The sequence below is a fragment of the Phasianus colchicus genome, chromosome 4 (assembly GCF_987193195.1).
Source record: "Phasianus colchicus chromosome 4, bPhaCol1.hap1.1, whole genome shotgun sequence".
NCBI classification, from domain to species: domain Eukaryota; kingdom Metazoa; phylum Chordata; class Aves; order Galliformes; family Phasianidae; genus Phasianus; species Phasianus colchicus.
In genome coordinates, this window is record NC_143439.1 from 31,483,017 (window position 1) to 31,504,586 (window position 21,570).

Consider the following 21,570-nt stretch of genomic DNA (forward strand, 5'->3'; position numbering starts at 1 on the left):
CTGTTGGATCCCATGAATGTGTTATGAGCAAAATACTTGAACAGCAGTGAATTTATGCTTTCAGTTGTCTTTACAGATTCTTAGTAGGCTTAACACGCTTGAAGGGGTGATGTTTGGACATCAGCACTAAGCTGAAGTATACACATATTCTACTGACTTGCAAAAACTGAATTTGAGTTAAAAGGTGATTTATTGAAGCAGCTGATTTCTGTGTAGAAATCCAGCTAGGGTAAAGTCAGGAAAATATTCTTAGTGTGGTAACAGATATATAATTAGTTATGAGAGAAGGAACGGTTGCTTAGGTAATAACTTGCTAACTGCTCTCTGAAGGTCTGTTCAAAACCAAACCATTCTAAGATTATGTGATAATCCTGTCTGTAACTATTTATACTTACATATCTGGTATATCCCTCTCTTCAACTATATCAGCTGTATTTTAAGATACAGAAACTTGACAAATAGGGTATTAATATCATTTGTGAGTGTGCATTACAGAATGTGTGTAATTGTGTTGGTTTTGGCCTTTGTAGGACACCTGTGGGTAGAGGAAGAGCTTGGCTTCGCCTTGCTCTAATGCAGAAGAAACTTTCAGAGTATATGAAAGCCTTGATTAACAGAAAAGACCTTCTCAGGTGAGCCTTGAACTCTCTCTCAGATTGGGTAAGGTTCACTTCTGCCTTCCAAGATCTTTTGAAGAAGTTTTACATCCAAATGGGAAGGATATGTGTACATCTCCTCAGAAGTGGTAATGTTTGTGAAACATAGTTTCATTTCAGGGAGTAAAAATGCTTAATATTCTTTGTTTATCCATGAATGGTGGTGTTTCCACCCTTACTGTCTCGAGTATCTATTAGAATAAACAAATTTTGTGTCCAAAGAGGCAGTTCAGTTGAAAAACTCTTGCAGACCAATACAGCATTCTCTGTTCACATGATCTTGGCCGTAGTTTTATTTCTGATCTTGTCACTTTATCACCGTCTTACTTGGAGCAAGTCAATTCACTCTCTGTATTTTCACTTCCCCACTCATAACAATAGCACTAACAATGTGGGGTAGTTATGAGCTACTATGTTTGTGTGAACTAGTAGAACTTGATAAATATGTTGGTGTTTCTTTACTCAGACGTAGATTTTTATTGACTGTGCAAATCCAGAGCTGACTTTGCAGTTTGCTTTCCTCTGGATAATGTGGCAGCTTGTGTTTGAGAAGTATTTAGTGGAGTAGCAGAAGTGTTGTTTATTAATAAAACTCTAATATTAAGCCTAGCCTTGAATTTTCACTGCGCTGAACTGCTACTCAATATTCATGCTTTTTTTGCATCTCCACTTAACAGCTGAGAGTCCAGATCTCCTACTTAATGGGTCTTTGTGTCACCTAAAGATATACAGTACTGAGAGATGTTTGGTTAGAGCAGCAGTATGCTTCTGTGTGAATTATGTCAATTATTGTTGCCTGGGTTTTCATTAAGCCTGAACTTTGCATTGCATTCTGTGAAATACTAGGGCATGCATGCTAGTTGTCATGATTCTAGTTGACTTTTAAAAGATACAACACTTCTTTTCTCTCATTGTCCATCCTGTAGTGAATTTTATGAGCCTAATGCACTGATGATGGAAGAAGAAGGTGCGATCATTGCTGGCCTCCTCGTAGGTTTGAATGTCATTGATGCAAACTTCTGCATGAAAGGAGAAGACCTGGATTCACAGGTGAGTAGTGTTCAGTTAATGTTTTTTTCTGCCTGCTTAAATTGTAACAATTCAACTTACTGTTACTTCTGAAGACTTTTTTGCCAATTTGCTTTCTCTCATAGCATATTTTTGCTTGAACTGGTTCATATTTTCCTTCATTTTGGCTAGATTAGTAGTATAATGAATCCTTGTGACACAGTATGTATTGATGTTTTAACTGAATGACAATAAACTTTCACAGCTATGTTAGTTGTATCAAAAGTGTTTAATTAAAAATGCAATTTTTTCTCCTAGGTTGGAGTTATTGATTTTTCAATGTATTTGAAAGATGGAAACAGCACAAAAGGCAGTGAAGGGTAAGCACATGCACAACTGTCCTGCTCATCTCTTGATGACTTGTTTTCAAGTATCTTGAGTTACCCTGCAAACTATTAAGTTTTTCACTAAAAACACTTCAGGGTTTGTTTGTTTTTCATAGAGAACAAATTGCTCATATTTATAAGTGCATAATGTGTAAATAAGACATTGGAAGCGATGAGAGGTAGAAAGGCTGAGGAAAGTCTCCTGGCCATTTAAGATGAAAATACTTTAAAAGTGACTCTTTGAGTTAAATTTGCCATTCTTGAAAGCATTTTTGGTAAGCAGTTAGTAACCTTTACCTATTGTGTATCATAGGACAGGAGTTGGTTTTAAGCTCTGTAGCGTCTTCAGAAATAAGTTCTGCTGTTGGAGATGACTGTAACTGTAATAACAACTCAGAGTGCTTGTGTCAGCATACATAAATGTAGCTATGCAACATTTAGAACAAGAGGGTGAAAAAATAAAGTGTGGGTATGCTGACACACAGATCATGTATTGTGATTTTCTGAGGCTTTCAAGAGTATTTCTTCTTCTCAAGAGGCTCTGCCACTTCACATTCAGATATATTTTGAATTATTACACCTCAATATCAGATGTTTTGGTTAAAACCACAGATGAAATAAATGCATTTATAGAGCTTTTATGTAGTTGAGATATCCTGCTGAAAGAGTATGCAAAATACACGTTTGTTGGCAGCTTTCCTTGAATTGAATTTGGTGAAGTAGTCCCTCTTCAATATAGATATGGTTCAAAACCAGTCTTTTTCTTTTAAGTACTGATGTAATGACTGGAACGTTGTCCAGCTTAATTATTCTTTTAATGTGTCACAAAATCCCTGAATGTAGAAATTGCAGCTTCTGAGAAGTTGGAGGACAGTAACTGATGAGAGGGGCATAGACTGCAACTCAGCTTTGCTGTTTCACATGCAACACACAGACTCATCAGGTCTTGGGACATTTGGTGCCATGGTGGATACAATGGCTGTACAGCCACATTTCCTCTTAAACCTTTTACATCATCTCTTTACATCTATTAATTCAGATACTGAGGTTTGAAATCAAGGAGAAATTATGTTATTTCTTCCTTTCCTAGCCTTTAACGCTGCATAAGCATTCAGAGTGACAGTTTGCCTCTGTTATGCTGCATAGTATGGGCCAGAAAGCCATGCAGGACAATCAGGGTGGGTAATCTGGAAGTAAAAGTAGGCTGAATAACTTGGAGTTCACTCATCTCCGTCTCATAATCTTTTTATATGGTGGAAAAGGCCTTCCAGTCTGCATGGAACCTTCAGAAATGCACCACACAGTCAGCATTTGTAGGTATGAAAAGACTACACTCAGGCTGAGTTGAGGGTATTTCTTTTTTCCAGAGATGGTCAGATAACTGCTATTTTGGACCAGAAGAACTATGTAGAAGAACTCAATAGGCACTTAAGGTAATACATGATTTATTTATTTTTTGTTATATTGGACAGCACAATAGGAAACAGACTTTTAAAAAAGAAGAAATTACTGATGTGGGTTTTGTTTTTTTTTCTTCTTCAACAGTGCTACAGTAAACAACCTGCAGGCCAAAGTGGATGCCTTAGAAAAGTCCAACACTAAACTGACGGAGGAGGTAAGTGTAATAGGGAAGCACCTGATGTTCTAGCCTTTTGGAATTAGGGATTGAAAAGATAAAGGGAGGATTTATTTTCAGAATTCTGGTGTACACTGTGATGTCTTTTTAAAGATGAAACAGGAATACTGAACTGCTGAGAACTAAATGTGAGATGCAAAACAGCCAAATGTTTATGTTCAAAATCAAAGCTGTCGAATCCACTTTTTCTTTCTGAAGTCTTCTGAATGCTTTCTGTTTTGTGGAAAATATCTTAAAATGAATTACACAATGGATGTGTCTTGAATTGCCATACAGCTGAAGTAGGTTGAGACAGAGACATTGCTAAACTTCTGTTTATTTTGACAGATGTAAAAGTTTACTACTGTGTTGATATCATCTTGCATGCATCAGTGACTTTTCCTCTAGTCTGTCAGCATTTGCAAGATATAAAGGAATGAAATATTATAAAAATTTTGTTCACTCTGAGCATGGAAGGGCTGTACGTGAGTTGTAGGTGTGACCTGTGTCTTAAAATTGGTCTTGCAATTCATCAGTAATGGCATAAATGCAATAAAATTATTTTTAGGTCATGAGTGATAACAGTAAATCTCGTCCTAAAGGTTTGACGGTGTCTGTGTCAGCATGTCACTTTGCTCAGCAGAATGATTTTGATTAAGACATCTCAGTGCTCTGGCAGTACAAACAAGAAATAGAAATTCTTTTTTACTTGTTCACTCTCATCAGAGAGGTATGTGTGTCTGGTTCTGTAACACCTTCTCTAAAGGATGTGTTCCAAATGATGAGAAACTTTACTGGCAAGTTAGTGTATGTACTCTTGCAGGTAAAGTGGAAAAAAAAGTTTTTTTGCAATTTAAAAGGATATTTTTAATTTTTGAAAGCTGTTCTACAGTAGGCTGTGTTTCTCGGTGCTGATGCAATAAATGGCTTTTGATTTATTACCGTCCATATTTGAATGCTTTGTCCATTAATCGTGATACCCATTAATCGTGATACCCATGAGATTGATTACAGTGTTGGCTTGAGGTATCTATTGATTTATGTTTTTTTTAGTAGCTTGCTTTTCTCTTAGTCAAGTCTGCATGCAATTCAAATTAAGAATTAAATCGACACTGGGACATGCTGTGCCAACTGGAGCTGTTTGCAGGATGTAGTTAATGAACTGTGTCACATGTCATATCTGTTTGTGTATTTGGCTGTACCAAAGACTCGTGCTTCTGTCAGGCTAATTTTTATTGAAATGAGGATTTGCACTGCTTGTGTTAACCACACATTATGTACAGTCTAGGACATAGTGACCTAAAGAACTTAGTAATGTTACTAAAAGACACAAATAGAAGTAGTTTGGGAAGTCACTGCTGTAGTACCAATGTCATATATTTTCATTGTTGGCTGATACTTTTTCAGATAGTCTGTCCTTATGTTAGGGGCTGAATTGTCTTTTTTTACTTGAAATATTTTTTTTTTTCTTACTGGGAATGTTAGCAAACAAGTACAGGATAATCTGTCTAGAGAAGAAAAAATCTGCTAAATGTGTTTTTAATATATTACTGTTCTGTTTTGCTCACAGCTTGCTGTTGCAAACAACAGGATTATTACATTGCAAGAAGAGATGGAACGAGTTAAAGAAGAAAGTTCTTACATCTTGGAGTCCAATCGTAAGGTCAGTACATGCAAATGATGCTTGAACCCACTGGGCAGAATTTTATATAGAGTAGCTGTTTTGAAGAGCTTTAATTTCCTTATCCATGTCACAAAAAACCTGTAATAAGTAACAATGACTCCAGGTGGATCCTCTGCAGAGAGTAACAGATGGACCCTGACCATAGTAAATATTGCCTGGCGGTAGCTTGTACACGTGCAGAGCTGAAAGCTAACGTGGCATCCTTATGGCTTGCCAGGTGAAGATGTCAGAACAGACTGGAGGAAGGGTGATCTAACTGAGATGTGGCAAAAAAAGCTCAGAAATATGAGGTCTGCTTTTTTGGCCTGATATGCTACCCGTTTTGGAAATAAAAGGACGGGATGATAAAATATGTTAGTCTTTTCTCAGTTTATTTGCTGAGAGAATTGGTAACTATGACAGAATCTGGTTTTAGTTTTAAAACTTGAAAGGTATCTTTCTGAGATTTTTTTTAAATCATACTTAGTAATTATCTAAGGTCTGAAAATGGTCTGTCTGTCCATTTCAATTATAGGTGCTGAATTGCACTGAGCAACAGAGATTTCTCATAAGCTGCATGTTGCATTGTCTAGTTGTGTTCTGATAGTTGCACAATTTGGTTCAAAAGTGGGATAAGCAGATGAGCCAATGTGAGAATTGTTACTGTGTATCATTACGTTGATAGAGTTTCTTCATTAAATTAGGTCGCTAAAGACAGAACTGCAGATGGACAGGCACTGACTGAGGCACGAAAACAGTTAAAGGAGGAGACTCAGCTGCGGCTGGTAAGGACAGTGTGAGGTTGAAGCTCCCTACAGTTGGCTTTTTCACATAATTATTGCATGCCAGACAGTTATTTTTCAGCATATTTGACCAGGGGCTTATTGTCATTTCTGCCTGTTTACTTCAGTTTGATCTGAGACAGTCTTGTTGGTTAATTTTGTGGCTCAAAACAGGCAGTGCAATTGCTTTTACATCCCCCTTGCAGGTAAGGATATTGCCACTATTGGAAATGTTACTCAGTTGATCAGAATGCATACTTAATCACTCTTTAATGTTGGACTGAAATTGTGAATTTTTTGTCCTTAATTGTTTCTGGTATGTCAAATCTATAACTGTGATGCTGTAACAGTGTAGCACACTTAGAGATGGTGACTTCATTGCCAAAAGCACCAGTGAGGGGTGGTAACATCATTGATGAGGAAGAAAACTGACTGTGCTGTGTGTTTCAGGATGTGGAAAAGGAACTGGAGGCACAGATTGGGATGAGACAGGAGATGGAGTTAGCCATGAAGATGCTGGAGAAAGATGTCTGCGAGAAGCAAGATGCACTGGTGGCGCTCAGACAGCAACTGGATGATCTCAGGGCCCTGAAGCATGAACTGTCTTTCAAGCTGCAGGTAAGAAAAATAATTAAATAAAACAGAATGAGTTCCAAATAAAAGTGGTAGCTCTTTTTCTTTTTTTTCCCCGACTCTGTTTGAAAAGTACTAGGTGTGTACTAGGGCGACTGGATATATTCCATACATCTGTCTTGCTTCCTTTGCAAAATTATCCCTACCCACATTTTTTTCTGCATTTGTTTCTGTTTGTTGATCATGTAGGGCTGGCATTCTTAAGTGCTGGTTAAATTTGCTTTGTGTAAGAATCTTTAGGGTAGATAAGAATTCTCTAATGACATGTGCACTGATAGTCTTTTTCAAATTTGTAAACCTACAGGGAAAAAAAAAACAACAAACCTTACCTGAAAGGAATGTTTCCCCACAAAGGTTACCTTGCCAAGCGTCTGTTTCAGTTAGGTGACATTATCCACTGCCACAGATATAGGATTTTCCCTATTGTGGGGAAGTATATGCAATGTAGGTATGCTTTGGGAAGGGTATCTCAGTAGTGAGCTGTTCTTTGCTACTCTTCATTTGGGAGTGTGTATAATCAATGAGTAAACAGATGTGTAATTGACAAATGTACTGATAAGTTAGGCTGGTCTTTAGAGAGCATATAGTTGGAAAGGGATAATAGGAAATGAACAGAAAAGCTTACCCATGTCCTGGAATCACAGGAAAAACTCTAAGAGGAGTGATCTCCAGAGAGAGATCCTTCCCCAGTGGCAGTCAGCCCTTAAACGTGTCTAGGAAAGGTGCAGCCAGGCTCCACCCCTTCCAGTCACACAGCTGAATTGCCTTCACCTGTGCTCCCACGGCTGACTCAGGTGATCAATCAGAGGTTCAGGCTGTGATTCAGTACTTCCCATACAGAGTGTTTTCTCAGTTAATCATGGGGTTTGGTTCAGGCTGCTTTCTAGGCTATGGATGTGCTCTGTAATCCTGGTATTGTTAAAGTTTGATCTTAAAGAGGGCATGAGCTACTAAGGTGCAAAACAGGAAGCTGTCGCATTTTAAGCAATTGTCCCTATTGGGGAGCTAAAGAAAATGCTATTTGTTGTGGAGAAAGACTGATGATAATTCAGAAATGTGCATGTTTCAGTGAGGAAAGTATCTTCTGGTTTTTATGATGTAGATACTGAACCATTACTGCCTTATTTGAAATGTTTACACTGTCATTACATACATTACTACATAATGACGAAAGCAGTCTCTTTAGGACACAGAGTAGCACACAGTGCATAGAAACAAATCAAAAATTATAGACCAGGAAAACCTTGCTTCTGTGCTCCTTGAGCCAATTGTTCCGTGCAAAACGTTGTAGGGTCATTAACAGTTACTGCATTACCACCACTTATAGGAAGCAGATCTGATTATAACATTGGCATTCTGTGAGGTCCAAATGTAGCCTGTACCTGTAGGGCAGGATGCCATGCTGACCTGGCATTTGCTTTCTGAGCACCTTCAGTCATAATGGCTTCTGTCTATTACTAGCCATTTGCCACATGATTTGTTCTTGCTTATTTTGGTTTCACTGATACTTATATAAAACACATTGCTACTTTTTGTAGAGTTCAGACATGGGAGTGAAACAGAAGAGTGAACTGAATAGCCGTTTAGAAGAAAAAACAAATCAGATGGCTGCTACCATCAAACAGCTTGAACAAAGGTAAAAAAATGAAACTTCTGCAATTATGATAATTGTGCTATACTAGCGATAGTGTTGCACTGAATTCCATAGACCAGATGAGAGCCTTAGCGCGCTGCTAAAGCACTACTAAACAGAGCAACATGAAGAGAGCAGGATTCAGTCTGAGCAGTAATTTTGTGGCATAGTGTGAAGTGTTTTGCATGTTCAGGGGAGGAGCTTCCATTAAAAAAGGAATATACTACTAAAACAGCAATTAACGTAGCAGCTTTGTTTATCTGTCAGCTGCATATTTCCATCTTATTCAGTCATTGTAAGTCAATTACAATTATCTAATTACAATTATCTGATAGTGAGCACACTGTTAAGCATCTAAACAAGTGCTTGACTATTAATGACAATATTGCAGTGGGAGCAGGGAAGAGAAAAGTAAAATAGAAATCATTCTGAAGATGCATGATTATTCCAGATCTTTTTGGTACCATTTTGAAAAAAGTACCCCAAATTTTGAACCATTTGTTTTAAGAGCAGACAAATGATCAGGTCCCTATAGTTTCTGAGGAAGATATGCTTGGGGGGAAAAAAAAAAATCTCACGTGAAAGTAAGTCAAGGAACAGGCTGATTGTCTGTAGAAGCTGGTAAAAATATCCTGTAAGTATAACATCCATTTGGTCTGAGACAAGTCCATCCTAATGGCTCTGTTGCTTTGGTGTTACTAAATCATGTAATTTGGATGGCCTTAGCGATGAAGTTGAAATGATTTGAGGAGCAGTGCTCCTTTTTCCCTTTTTTCTTATTTGGCCAAAGACTCCAAGCCAAACCAAGGGAAGGCTTAGGTCTCAGCAAGATGGGTCTTAAATTAATTTAGTGCATTAAACTATTCATTAAGTAAATGTTCTCATTTTTAAGGTTTGCATTTTGAATGATACTTAATGACATAGCTCAGTTTGTAGAAAATTTGTATTTTATGGTGCATTATATCTTCTCTGCTAATTGATGTGCTCTTTTTCTCTTGCTGTTCTTATTTTTCCATTTCCTCTTCATCCTCATTCTAACTTACTTATACAGTGAAAAGGATTTGGTGAAACAGGCAAAAACCTTAAACAGTGCAGCAAACAAACTGATCCAAAAGCATCATTAGACATTTTTGTGTCTGATCACCTCACAGCTCTGACATCAGAACTCACGAGAGGAGAACTTTAGAATTGCTAAGATCAACTGTTAAAATGTTAATTGTCACCTAAAGTTGATTTGGATTTTGCTGAATTTTTAAAACTAGTGAGTTTTTCTTCAGAGATTTAGTTGGATATAAAAATCCCTAACTTTGCCATTTAAACTGTGTTAAAATACCAACGAGTTGGCCAATAAACACCAGAAAAGCATAAGGAATGTGGCTCTGTACATCCTGGTGATGCATGCCGTATACAGCAGCACAAGTCTTCAACATGTATGGATACTAGGTGCGTTGGTCAAGTCAATATTGCATTGGCCAGCTCTGGAAAGTCAACTAGTTTTCTGTGTTACCCTTTTTGTGAATTAGAGGAGCAAATGCATCCCTGGAAGTTGTTGAAAGTAGTTGTGTGCGTACCCCAAGCCATTACCCATTCACTTCTGTTTTGTGGGCTCAGCCCCAAGTCTTAAGACAGATGGGCACGGCCAGTAGCTCATCACCACGAAGATCAGCCCTCTTGTAACCAGGACTGCTTGCAATGATTTTGCCTTAGTGACTTGGTGGGGGGCGGGGGGGACTTATCCTTATTCCTTCAAAATTCATGTGTCCAAAATTAGTAGTTAGGTGTCTTAGAGTAACATGATAGAGTGGTAAGTTCAGTGAAAACCTCCTTATCTTTGCATTGCCTTCTACCTCTGCCATGAATCCCTCTAGACATACGTTGCTGTTCTTCCTTACTGAAGGAAGCTGAGGAGAGGTGTTTTGATAGGTCTCTCCTCTTTCTAGAATGGGAAGTTACATGTTTTACAACAACAAAAAATCTGATCTTTATACTCTAGTGTTTAAAACAAACAAACAACAAAAAAAAGTGCAGTGGTGGGGAGTGGAAATGGTAATTTGGTACTTGACCACTCCTTATCTGAGTAGTTAGTGGTTTAAAAGGAAGAGTTGCCTTTTACTATTATACTTCTTTCATTTGCTTCTATGTTTCCACTGCTCAATACAAATATGGAATTTGCTGATAAATGATGAAAGAACACTGAAGCTTGGAAGCATCTCAGAATGGGAAAAGTATTTGTCATCGTAACACCCCAGCGCAAAACATTAAGCAACTGTAGTATGGCCAATTATAAATTAATGTCCTCTTCCCTGTGGCCACAGAAGCTCAAGGTGCTGGACTGTTATAGGCTTTACATTAGAAATGCTCCTACAGATTTTTTTTTTCTTTCAAGAGAATAATGTTTGGGGTTTTTCTGAGTAAAATCGAGAGGTTTTTGCTCAGATGAGACACTTATAGAAATTATTTGATGCCAGTTCCCCACTTATCTTGTTGGATAGTGCTTCTTGGGGGCAGCAGACAGCAGATGCGACTGAAATACAACTGGGAAAGAATATCTACTAATTCTCACTAGATATATTTACAGATCAGCCTAGTCCTCCTACGCACAAGCGCGTTCCACTGCTTAGCTTGTTTAATGGACTCCTGCACACGAGCAGACTTGGAGACTGGATTTAAATCTTCTAGTGATGCCCAAGCCTCATGCTTGAGAGTATAGACTTAAGCTTCTGTAATCTTTCACTAGGAATGCATTTTAACTATTTGGGGGGAAAAAAAAATGGCAAAAGCTTTCATCAAGGTATCCAAATAGCTAGTTAGAACAGTTAACACCCCTGCCCTTCTCCTCACATTTCTTCTATAGAAATTGGGGTTTGGGCTCATTTTGTTTGCTGTCACAACAATGCCAAAATAAGACAGAATTAAGCATCTGACAGTTTGATGTCAGGCCCAAAGCAGAGAAGCTTTGGTGTCTTAATGCCCAGGCACTTGAGTCAGCGTGACAGTCAGTGGAAGAGACCAGGAAGATGCACTAATTCTAAATATATTAGCTAACCTATGTTGCAAGTTCCAGCTACATGTGTAAAGCTGAGATGTAACGTACATTAAAATCAAATTTGACTTAAAATTTTGTGTATTTGAGGTTTGCTTTGAATCTGGATAAAAGTGATGTTTTATGTTTTTCATCTAATGGCTGTAAACTGTAGTAATAGAATAAAAAAAAAAAAATTGAAAATCAGAGCTTCTGCCTGGTTCACCTACATTTTACTTTTCTTTAAAATATTTTCCCCCTTCCCATTGTTTTTACCATCCCTTTTTTTTTTTTTTTTTTGGCTTTACCTTTTCACTGGGTTTTTTTATTTGTTGGTTAAAGTCGGTCTTCCTCCCCACCATGGCTTTTGTTTTTTATCACAAGTTCATGTGGCTCAAATCCAGATTGCGGCAGGCGGAGAAAGACCGTCAGTTGGCACAGCAGGACAACCGTCTCTTCAAGCAGGAGTTTGGGGACAAAATCAACAGCCTCCAGCTAGAAGTGGAAGAGCTCTCCAGGCAGCGGTGAAGAGATCTTTTTCTCATTTATTTTCTGGGCTGTTCTTCCTGTGTCTAGAAGAAACCGGGCGGGTCAGTCCCAAAATGAGGAAGGGGCTGGAAGGAGACGAATGGCATTTTATTTGCCAGATGGTGTTGAAGCTAGGGAGGTAGAATGCTTTGAGAAGTAGCAAGGCTTTTGAAATTGAAACTTGAAAAATCTGATGGGAAGGAAATGCAAAAGAACTGAGAGGTCAGCAGAAGCCACGAGCAAAGGTACAAATCTATAGCAGTGAGTTATCAGAAACAGGCTGCAGAACATCTCTTGAATAGAAATGAAATGTCAAGATGTTCCCTTCAAACATGGAAATTTCCATGCATATTTTCTATGCTTTGGGCATCTGCTTTGGGAATTGACAGTGCTAGAGATGCAGAAGGATGGAGATCACCACCACAAGCTTCAAAACCTGTCTGGGAAGCTTGGTTGATTCTTCATGTGCCCGGAGGCGCCGTTGCAAGTTAACTTGCTCTAGGGATCTCAAGTTATCTTGGGTATGTGCTTTGGAGTGCAGTAAGGTCTCTGCCATACAAACCTCTCCAAAATCTAGCATTACGCCAGACTCGTCATGTAATAACGTAACCTTGAACCTGAAGCAGATGATTTGTTGGCTGCTCGTCATCAAGGATGTAGCTCGAAGAAGTCTTTGCCTAGAGCTGATGTGTAAGAGTTAAGGAGCAAGGGAAGCAATTCTGGGTGCTGGTCTGACTGCCAAGATTTTTCCAGTTGAAACCAATACGAATTTTGTCAGTGACAACTAAAAAGGTGGAAGTGAAATGCAGGGATCTTAGCAAGAACTGTTCGTCTTTTCCTGCTTATCAATGCTGGGAAAATAGTCCTCTTCTCTTAAAGAGGCAGAGCACTCCTCTGTCTGTAGACATAAGGTATCCTCTGTTCTGCAACAAGGTTGCTGAAGTGAACAGTGTGGATGCATTACTGGATGCTTTTTTTTTTTTCAGTCTAACATTCTGGCACATCTGCTTTTGTTTCCTATTTCCGAAAGCTGCAGAGGCCACCCACAAAGCCAGCAAATGGCTTTTATCAGAAATCTGTTCCACATCCCCGGAGCGTGTGGGTGAGCTTAGTGATAGCACTAGGTGTGGGTGGGGAATGCATTTTATCTACACGTGCATCTAGCACTAGGTTTTACTGAATTAGTGTAGCTGTCAAAGTGGTGGGTTTTTGGCATCAATTCAGTTTTTTCTGATAACTATTTTCCTTATGCTAAATCGAAGTAGCAGCATGAAAATAACAGTGCCTCCTTTATTGGGGGCTGTTAGTGATGTAAGTAAGTGAGATTCTAACGCACTGAGTTGACAGACAGTGGTGAGTAGTGCTGCTTGAATCGTGTTCCTTTAAGTAGAAATGAGGCTTTGTATGTTTTAGGTTGTTTTTAATCAAATTATAAGCAACTTATCCACTGATTGGTTTGTTTTTGAATGCCCACATGGAGGAGGCCTCATTTCTAGATCTAAGTTTCCACCAGCTTTACCCACTTCAGTTAGGCTATGTAGTTAATGCGACTGCAGTCAAATGAGTTATTTATTAATCTGTTGGAGCAGTACTGAGACTAATGATGTTAATAACGGAGAGATACATTTGTACTTAATGGAAATGAGGATTCTGAATCTTTTATGGTGCAAGCCTTGCCAGTACATTTACCAGTTCCAAGCCTTTGATTTTGGAGCAAGTGTTGTTCCCTAAGTAGCTATGGCATTTCTGTTCAGTTCACTGGTAAGGACTTCAGAAAATGGAGTTGTTTTGGCAGGCTGCAGCAGCAGAGCTTTCTGCTGCCTTGGAGTACACGGTCAGCGACCAACAGCTGGATTTTGTCATCCTTTTCTTCAGGTTGTGCTGGGGGCCTCAGATGCGCTCATAGCTTGGTATTTTGTAGGGATGTACAAGGTTGTAGGGATGTCAGGTGTATTTTCTCCAAAGTGGTGCTAGAATTAGATTAAAAACATTCAGATCCTCCATCCTGGCATTTTGCGGCTTTAATGCACGTTAAACAACTTATTGAGAAACAATTTTTAGCTCTAGAATTAGGCTTCAATTGCTTTAGGGTAAAGAGAATGTTAAATAGTTTTAATAATGTAGTGGCTCCTGATGTTGAGTGCTATTAACTTTATTCACAGTTCCACCTTGATATTACAGGAGCCATCTTGAACTTGAACTGAAGCGGGAAAGAGAGAGATGGTCACACAGTCACCAAAGCAGCCAAGGAAGCAAAAAAGGCCCAAAGAATTGGTTAAAACCGGTAATATGTCTTTTTTTTTTTCTTCTTGGTTTGTATTTTGGTTATGGTTTCACTTTGTTCTCTCTTCCTGAGCTTTATTAGATATTAAATACGTATTATTAATTCGTCAGAACAAGATGAGTTTTGGAACATTTTTGCACATGCCAAGTAGTCATTTGGTTGAGCTTCTTTTTTTTTTTTTAAAAAAAAAATATAAGCATTACACTGAACTGCAGAAGAGATTTCCTCATTCAGGCTGGGGACCTGACCAAATCTTGCCTATGGTGGTGACTTCCTTCAATAGTTTAATAAAGCTAAGCATAACACAGCAGGAGAGATGATTAAGCAGTACATCTAATGAAAAGCAAGCTTGCTCACTTGTGATTTTTGCGTCATAAAAAGGGAAATTCTCCTGGAAAAGCAATGCAATTTGGAAAACAAAATTATCTTTTGAGGGCATCACAAGTCACTTGCAGTGCCTTTAATGCATTAAGCACATTCATTGTGTTTTTCTTAAAAATAAAAAAAAAAAAAAAAGAAAAGAAAAGAAAATGAAGTGGTCCTCTCATGAGTAAAACTGATAGTCCCCAAGTGAAACTCCCTTTTTAGAAGTCATTTGCCTTTGAAAGTGAAAATCTGCCCTACAGCTTTTTCTGTAAAAGAGGCTCTTTTGCTGGGAACTGGCAGTTGTTTAGGAGAGCAATACTCATAAATTTGAGAACTGTGAAATAGCAGAGGTGGCTTCCAAACTTCTGATGTACATTGCAGCACTTGAAACTTGCCTTTACTGGACTCCCCTGGGCTGCTTTAACTGTTCCTTTCTGTGCTTGTTTCTTTTTTCCCTTTTCCCCACACAGTGTTTGGTGAAGTTACTTACACATCATGATAAAAGAGCTGCTTTTTTCTGCTGCTTGTGTGACAGTGTGTCACTGGGTGTGGAAGTGGCTGACGGTGAGGGGGGAACAGTGAGATCAGTATTCTCCAAATACAAAAGTAAAGTTTGCCTCCTTTACTCAGCAAGGATGTTCCTGCTGGGAGCAGATAGGGCAATATGCAGGGAAAAAAAAAAAGGGGGTTCATAACAGATTTTTCTTTTGCCACAAAACTTGTAAATGGTTCTTGGTCCAGTGGAAGTTTGCATTTTCGAGAATGTACGGGCTTCACTGAGATGATAGTTGCAACACCAGAACTGTGCATGCATGGGTAACTGCCAGTGCTTGCCATGTAGGCTGCAGACTATTTTTTGACCTGGTTGTGTTTCCAAGTGTTCTTATGTACCTGCCTGGCTCAGGCTATGACCCAGTTCTTAGCTGGGGAGTGGAGGGGAGAGTTTTTCTTTCCTGGCTGAGAGGATTTGTTGCCCTGATCAGTCTATACAAAGTAGTAATTTTAAAAAGTGACTGAAGTTTCTTGTTCTCTAGTAAAAGGAAACCATTGGACGTGATTAAGAATCCAGCTGTAAAACTTGAAATCAACTTTTCTTCATAGCAAAAATAAAAGAATACAGAGCTGCTCCTGGGGTGGATTGGTATTTTTATGCTTTTGTGTGCCCATGCCAAGGGAGGACAGTGTGATCAGTGTTCTCCAAGTACGAAAGTAAAGTCTCCCTCTGCAGTCAGCAGTGTAGCAAAGGTGAACTCTTTGTTAACATGCTAACATGGTTTGACTGACTGGTAAATCCTTTTTGGCAGGATGGGAAGCTCAAAATCCAAGAGGAAAACACCAAACTGAAACAGCCCCCAAGAGAGGAAAACTGTGTCCTGCCACACAAGTATGGAAGAAAGTACATCTCATTTTTGTCTTCTCTTTTTCTGATTCTTGCTCCCTCTTCTCTGATTTCTTTGCTGCTGGATGGGAATTTTGGAATAGCATGATTTCCCTGGCTAAGAAAGCATTTCAGCCTCCTGCCCCCATTGTTAAATCTCTCCACATTTTCAGATTGTTGTGATAGGATTTGTTTAGCATTTGGAAGTTAAGCTGAAGATTTGTTTTTGAATGTGGAGATACGTTTAAAGACAAATAGAGAAGAACTCTGTAATGAGGGTGTTGCTTAGAGACAGCTTTTCTGAACTACGCTCATTGCCAGTGACAACGTGCAGTGCTCTGACAGTGTGCCGATAAAATGGTGATTGGAAAAGTATTGTCTTAAAAATATCATAAGCTCTATTCAGGTCTTTTTATTTGGCTATTAAAAACCGTCCAGTCTTGTGCCTTTTGCACCTATTTCACAATGTGTAAGCTACAAGCATTGGTCTGCCTGTTTGTCTGGAAGGCTTTATAACAACAGAACATAACCACTGCCTGTTCCCAGATCCAGAGGATCAAACGTTTTGCAGTCATAACTTTTAAGCTACTTCTAAACTGCATGTGCTGTCTAAATTGTTTTTTTTCACATTCATGCTCCCCTTTTTTCTGCTCTCCTGAAGTCATTTTACAAGTATTTCCATTTAGCCAGGAGTGTGCTGCCTGACTCAGCTGGCAGTATTCATTCTAGAGTACCAGTCACTGCTGCCTCTTTGCTTTCTTGTTTGATGAAGTTTATGTGTGCTTCATCTCTCTTGTGTGAGCAGCCTTGGCAGTGTGGTTTTGATGAAATAAAACCAGAAATCAGTGCAGATAGGATTTTAATAACAGGATGAAGAGTCCTTTGATAATCCCTGTGTTTTTCTCATAAGTAGCAGTGTGATTGAGGCACTGGCTCAAACTAATTGTGTTTTTCTCTTGTAGGTTACAGAGTAGTGCTCAGGAGGAGCAGGTTGGTGATGCCTTTTCTTGCATTTGAATACTAGCAAACGTGCAGGGGAAGCTCCTGGGTCACTGCAGTGTCTTCCCTGCTGCAAATGCCCTGAAGTTTGTTCTTCAGGTTTTGCCTTCATTAAGATTTATGCCCGTAGAGTGTGTAGCAGCAATGTGGATGGATCTCTAGTGGAAAAGTGCTGCTTATCTAAGTAGAAAGGCTTTTAGTTGGCAACACTGCGTTTATGCGAGTCTGCTTCATTCCCTCAACAAAATTATGTTATTTTTAGACTAACATTAAATTCTTTTTTAATTCCTTTGCCCCATGCCTTTTCTGGGTTAGCATCTTGGAAAAGAACAAGGCAGGCATAATTTTGTATTTTGTGAAAACAGCAGTGTGTAACATCCTTGGTCTGGGTTAGGATTTTGCAAGTTCCTTTGGAGGTTACAGGGGAAGAGTTATTTGTTTGTGTTTGGTTGGCTGCTTCTGTGTATGTCAAATTGACCCAAGCGTGTTCTTTCACCCTTGGGTGTCTGGCAAAGCCCAGCTAGAGCCACCAACTCTCAACAGGATGCTGCAATGCACATTTAGTCCCATCTACCAGGAATTTCTACCATCATCACCAATTATTCCTGGTGAAAAAAGAAATTTTGTTCCCCCCCCACCCCCTGCCTTGCTGCTGGATGAGCAATCTCTGTGTAGGCCTGTATACAAAGCTTAAAGTCCTTAGCTTGCAGAGCCATACTGTGCTTCCTGGTCCACCCTTGGAACTCAGGGTGTTGCCAAGTGGGCTGAATGCAGCTGCTGAAGAGGAGAGGGTGACTTTTTAGGACTCATGCCTCTTAGTTGATTTTGGTTACCTCTAAGTTTTTTAATGAGGGACAGCAAAAGATAATATCACTATTACAGGGGTACCCTTCAGATTTTAGCCAGTGCAGCTGTCCTGCAAATAAATGTGTTAGTCCTGTGTGGCTTCCTGGTGTGTTTGTAAAAGGGAGGGCTTAAAAACACAACAGTGTGAAATCTTCATCCCTGTTATAAAATAAGGATCAGCCACAGAGCTTTGCTACCAAAGCCATCGAAAGCAGGCAAGTAAAGCAGAATGCCTTGGCTTTTATTGTGGGTTCAGGAACAGCCATCAGGACCTGGAAATGCTCAGATCTGCCAGCTCTGCCAGGAAGAAAGCACTCGAAGCAAGAAAAAGGTAACTCCAAGGATTTATATTGTCATCTCAGTTGTGTGGTGAATGTGCATTTCCTCTTATTTACATTTTTAATGAGATGGTCAAGATGTTTTCCTGGGCGGTCTCTGAGATCGATTAGAAGCAAGCAGCTCCACTTTCCTTCATTGATGCTGAGGAGCAGTTTGTAAAGAAACAGTCGAGGCACTCTTAAAAACTGTTATCAGTGCAGTGAACATTCTGGTCTCACTGTTGCATACTTTAGAGATGAGGAAGCAGGTGTCATTTGGTTGTATTTTCCCCCCGTTTATCTAACCTACCAAGATTTGAACCTGAGGGCTTTGCAGGAAAGCTGGGGACAAACTGGTCCCTCCACACAGTGCGAGTGAGGCCAGCTTCTGGCATACAGGGCTCTGACCTCCACTCTTGGTTAGAGATGGACCAGTACCACATTTCTAAATAGCCCTTGGAAATATCTAGGGGGAAGCAAGTGAGCACAGCAAGGTCACCTGGCTAGGGAGCTTTCAGACTGGTCTGTCCAGTATGTTTATATAGCTATAAAATAAATGTGCATCACTTGTGACAAAATGCTCTAGCTGCAACTGGACTGAAGCAATTAAAACTTGAATGCTTCGCTTTGGTAACTCCTACCAAACTTTACAAGTCTTCACCAACTCTTTGACATAATGAGCTCCATGGTAGCCTGGTCCTGAGCACAAGGACAAGTTTCTGGTCTTCAGAGGGGGCATCTTTCTCTAGTCCAGTAGAGAATTTGAGTTAATTGAAGGTTATAGAGAGAAAACTCAAGTTTATTTTCATCACTTGTGTCTTTAGTATCCTGTAATTTTTCTGCCCTCTTCCTTCAGAATATCTGCAAGAACTGTGGTGGTATCTTCTGTGAAGCCTGTTCAGCAAATGAGCTGCCCCTCCCATCCAGTATTAACCCAGAGCGTGTCTGCAATCCCTGTCACAAGCAACTCATCAAGCAGTATTCCACCAGTCCCTTGTAGGAGGCAGGCTGCAGAGTGTGGTGAGACCATAAAAATTGTTGTAGCAGGTGACTGTCTCTAGAGTTGTTCAAGGGGAATTTGAAGACACCTGTGTTGTTTGGAGGGGGAAAGCAGCTTTATGGTGTCTTAGTCAAAAGAGACTGTAAACAGAACACCCTGAGCCTCCCTGTACAAAAATCTGCCAGCTCTCTGGCCTGGGCTTGTGCTGAGAACTGCTTGAGGCAAGTGACCATAAGGTGTGATCAGGCAGCCTCAGGATGCTGCAAGAACAGAGCCTCCACCCGAGAAAGAGCCATGTGTCTGTGTGTGCAAGGCAGGAGCGTGTCAAGTGAGGGCATGCTGCTGCTAAAAAGTGGCTCACTAAAAGCAAAACAGGAGCATTTTCTAATCCTCACGTCTGGCTGCACTTGAAATACCATTTCCCCTTTTCCTGCTGTCTTTGACAATCTGGCTCAACTGTGCTCCTTCAGTGCCAGGAGTCCAGGTAACAATACCAACAACAAAAAAAAAGTATTTTCTGACACTGCTGCTTTGACCCAGTCCTCCAGCAGTAGGCTTGCTATGCAAATCATTATCAAACAAAGCTGTGAAATGATCCTATATTTTTAGGGACCTTGGAGAGGGCTAAGATTTCCTTTTTCGGTGTGCGTGACATTGGAGTGCTGACCCACGCTGATCTGGTACAGAAATGTTCATTAAAGGCATCTCTGATCTTCCTATCGGAGACCCTCACTGGGATTTTGTGACCACAAAATGGTGGCCAATCCAAAGAGCTGCAACAGTACCTCCTATCTTGATGTTCTGGGGGAATAGGACTCCCAAAGGTTTGGTTACAAATCACCATTACACAGAGGGTTTAAGGCCACGTCTTTGCACCTGTCTCCTTTGTGTACATAAAAAAATGATTGTAATACAGCTGGTATTTCACTGATTTTGCATTAGATCAAAATGAAAGTAAGATGAACTCAACAGTGCTTTTCACCTTTAGGATATCCTGACGCAAAACGTTTAAAAAGTTTTCATAGTTTGTGCTACATCAATCTTTGTTGCTGTGACTTCAAGGACACAGTACTCCAAAAAGCATTGACTTCCTCATAAAGCACACATGCATCATGTCAGTTTATTTGGTCTACCTGATGCTGGAAGCCTACCTGAGTCTCTAGGGCCACAGGATGTTTTGTAAACTACAGAAAAATTGATGTATTTATATGTGACAAAGACATTTGGCTTTAAACTACTATCCCCTAATAACATTTGTGTAATTCCTCAGAGGAATTCATTAGACTGGCTGGAACTGCACTATAAAAGTATATCAGAGTTGGTGTTTTTCACATGGTTGGTGCTAGTTAGTTTGTCCCAGAAATTTTTCTTTCCTAGTTCCTTGCAGGCCTTAAGTGTATTCAGCTGTCCAAGTGCTCCACCTCCTCTCAGTGCCCTTCAGAGACAGAGCACTAAACAAAGGAGAGCAGGCTTCAGAATTTTCCTTTTTCTGCCCTTGTGGTAGTTACCTTGCTGCTATCCTTTAAAGGCAAGAAATTGTGAGTGGTATTGAAATTTGAGAAGTCTAGCATTCAAGCATAAAACAAACACTGCTTTCATAGGGTGAGATGCCATAGCTAAGGCACGAGATACCAAATTTGTAAGTTTTGTGTACACACTGGTACACACTTAAGAGATTGCAAATTCCTGCATCCAAATGCAGAGACTCATTCTGCAGAGAAAGTCTGACACAGGCAATTTCAGTGCTGAAGGATTTAACTGGAAAACAGGTACTTACTGTGAAGTAACTTCAATGCTGGTACATCTGAGCAATTTCACAGCTCTGAAGTGACAGCTTATCTGTGACCTCTACATAATTTCCCACTGTTCAGCAGGAGTGGCTGCTGCAATTCTTGCTTGAAGTGAAGGCTGAAATGATCTTTATGTAGAAAGCAGGACAGTTCTTGAGCAGGTCCTTTACAGTTACAGTATGCAAACAGCCCTTTACAGAGGCAGCTGAAAATCCTTCAAAATAGGGCTCTGGTTGCTGTAATTAAAACTGGCATTTGGAAAGGTGTGAGATGATGATGTAAGCTGTCTGTGTTCACACACAACTCCTTCCTGATTTCTTGGACTCAGTGAAGGGCTCTGCTTTTAAGTACTGGTTGTTGTGCTTTATGATGCTGCAAATGTTCAAGGCACATTTGCTCACATACTGGTGGTAATGCTGAATTTTTGGGTTTATACCTGGACTTTTGGAGTGAGGGGAGCAGATACAGCAGTTTTTCTGATATTAATTTTGTTCCACGTGTAGTAATAAAAACTTTCTCATCTGGATCCTGTGTCCTGAGTGGTCCTTCCCTTCTGCTTTGGCTATGACAGTATTTCAAAATCAGTAGCAGATGCCAACAAAGAAAGATACATGATAGGAGGAACAAGGAATAAGCTATGTCTACTGCCTCCTGTGTATTGGGA

General features: G+C 39.8%; 1 protein-coding gene across 12 annotated transcripts in view; it reads left to right on the forward strand.

Moving 5' to 3' along the window:
* Window positions 1-21,439, forward strand: part of RUFY3 (RUN and FYVE domain containing 3) — a 55,035-nt gene extending 33,596 nt beyond the window's left edge. For 5 of the 12 annotated variants that reach the window (XM_090139101.1, XM_090139103.1, XM_031596777.2 and 2 more), the window contains 15 exons: window positions 531-632; window positions 1,583-1,706; window positions 1,983-2,044; window positions 3,418-3,483; window positions 3,596-3,665; window positions 5,236-5,328; window positions 6,033-6,113; window positions 6,561-6,728; window positions 8,282-8,379; window positions 11,803-11,922; window positions 14,108-14,210; window positions 15,881-15,972; window positions 16,917-16,944; window positions 18,056-18,130; window positions 18,973-19,460. In XM_090139101.1, the coding sequence (XP_089995227.1) occupies window positions 531-632; window positions 1,583-1,706; window positions 1,983-2,044; window positions 3,418-3,483; window positions 3,596-3,665; window positions 5,236-5,328; window positions 6,033-6,113; window positions 6,561-6,728; window positions 8,282-8,379; window positions 11,803-11,922; window positions 14,108-14,210; window positions 15,881-15,972; window positions 16,917-16,944; window positions 18,056-18,130; window positions 18,973-19,116 (1,426 nt within the window). In that variant the 3' untranslated portion in view covers window positions 19,117-19,460. Of the gene's footprint in view, window positions 1-530; window positions 633-1,582; window positions 1,707-1,982; window positions 2,045-3,417; window positions 3,484-3,595; window positions 3,666-5,235; window positions 5,329-6,032; window positions 6,114-6,560; window positions 6,729-8,281; window positions 8,380-9,427; window positions 11,687-11,782; window positions 11,923-14,107; window positions 14,213-15,880; window positions 15,973-16,916; window positions 16,945-18,055; window positions 18,131-18,972; window positions 19,461-19,725 lie in introns of those variants that run through there. The other 7 variants (XM_090139107.1, XM_031596778.2, XM_090139104.1 and 4 more) reach the window with 5 other exon arrangements.
* Window positions 21,440-21,570: the final 131 nt, after the last annotated feature.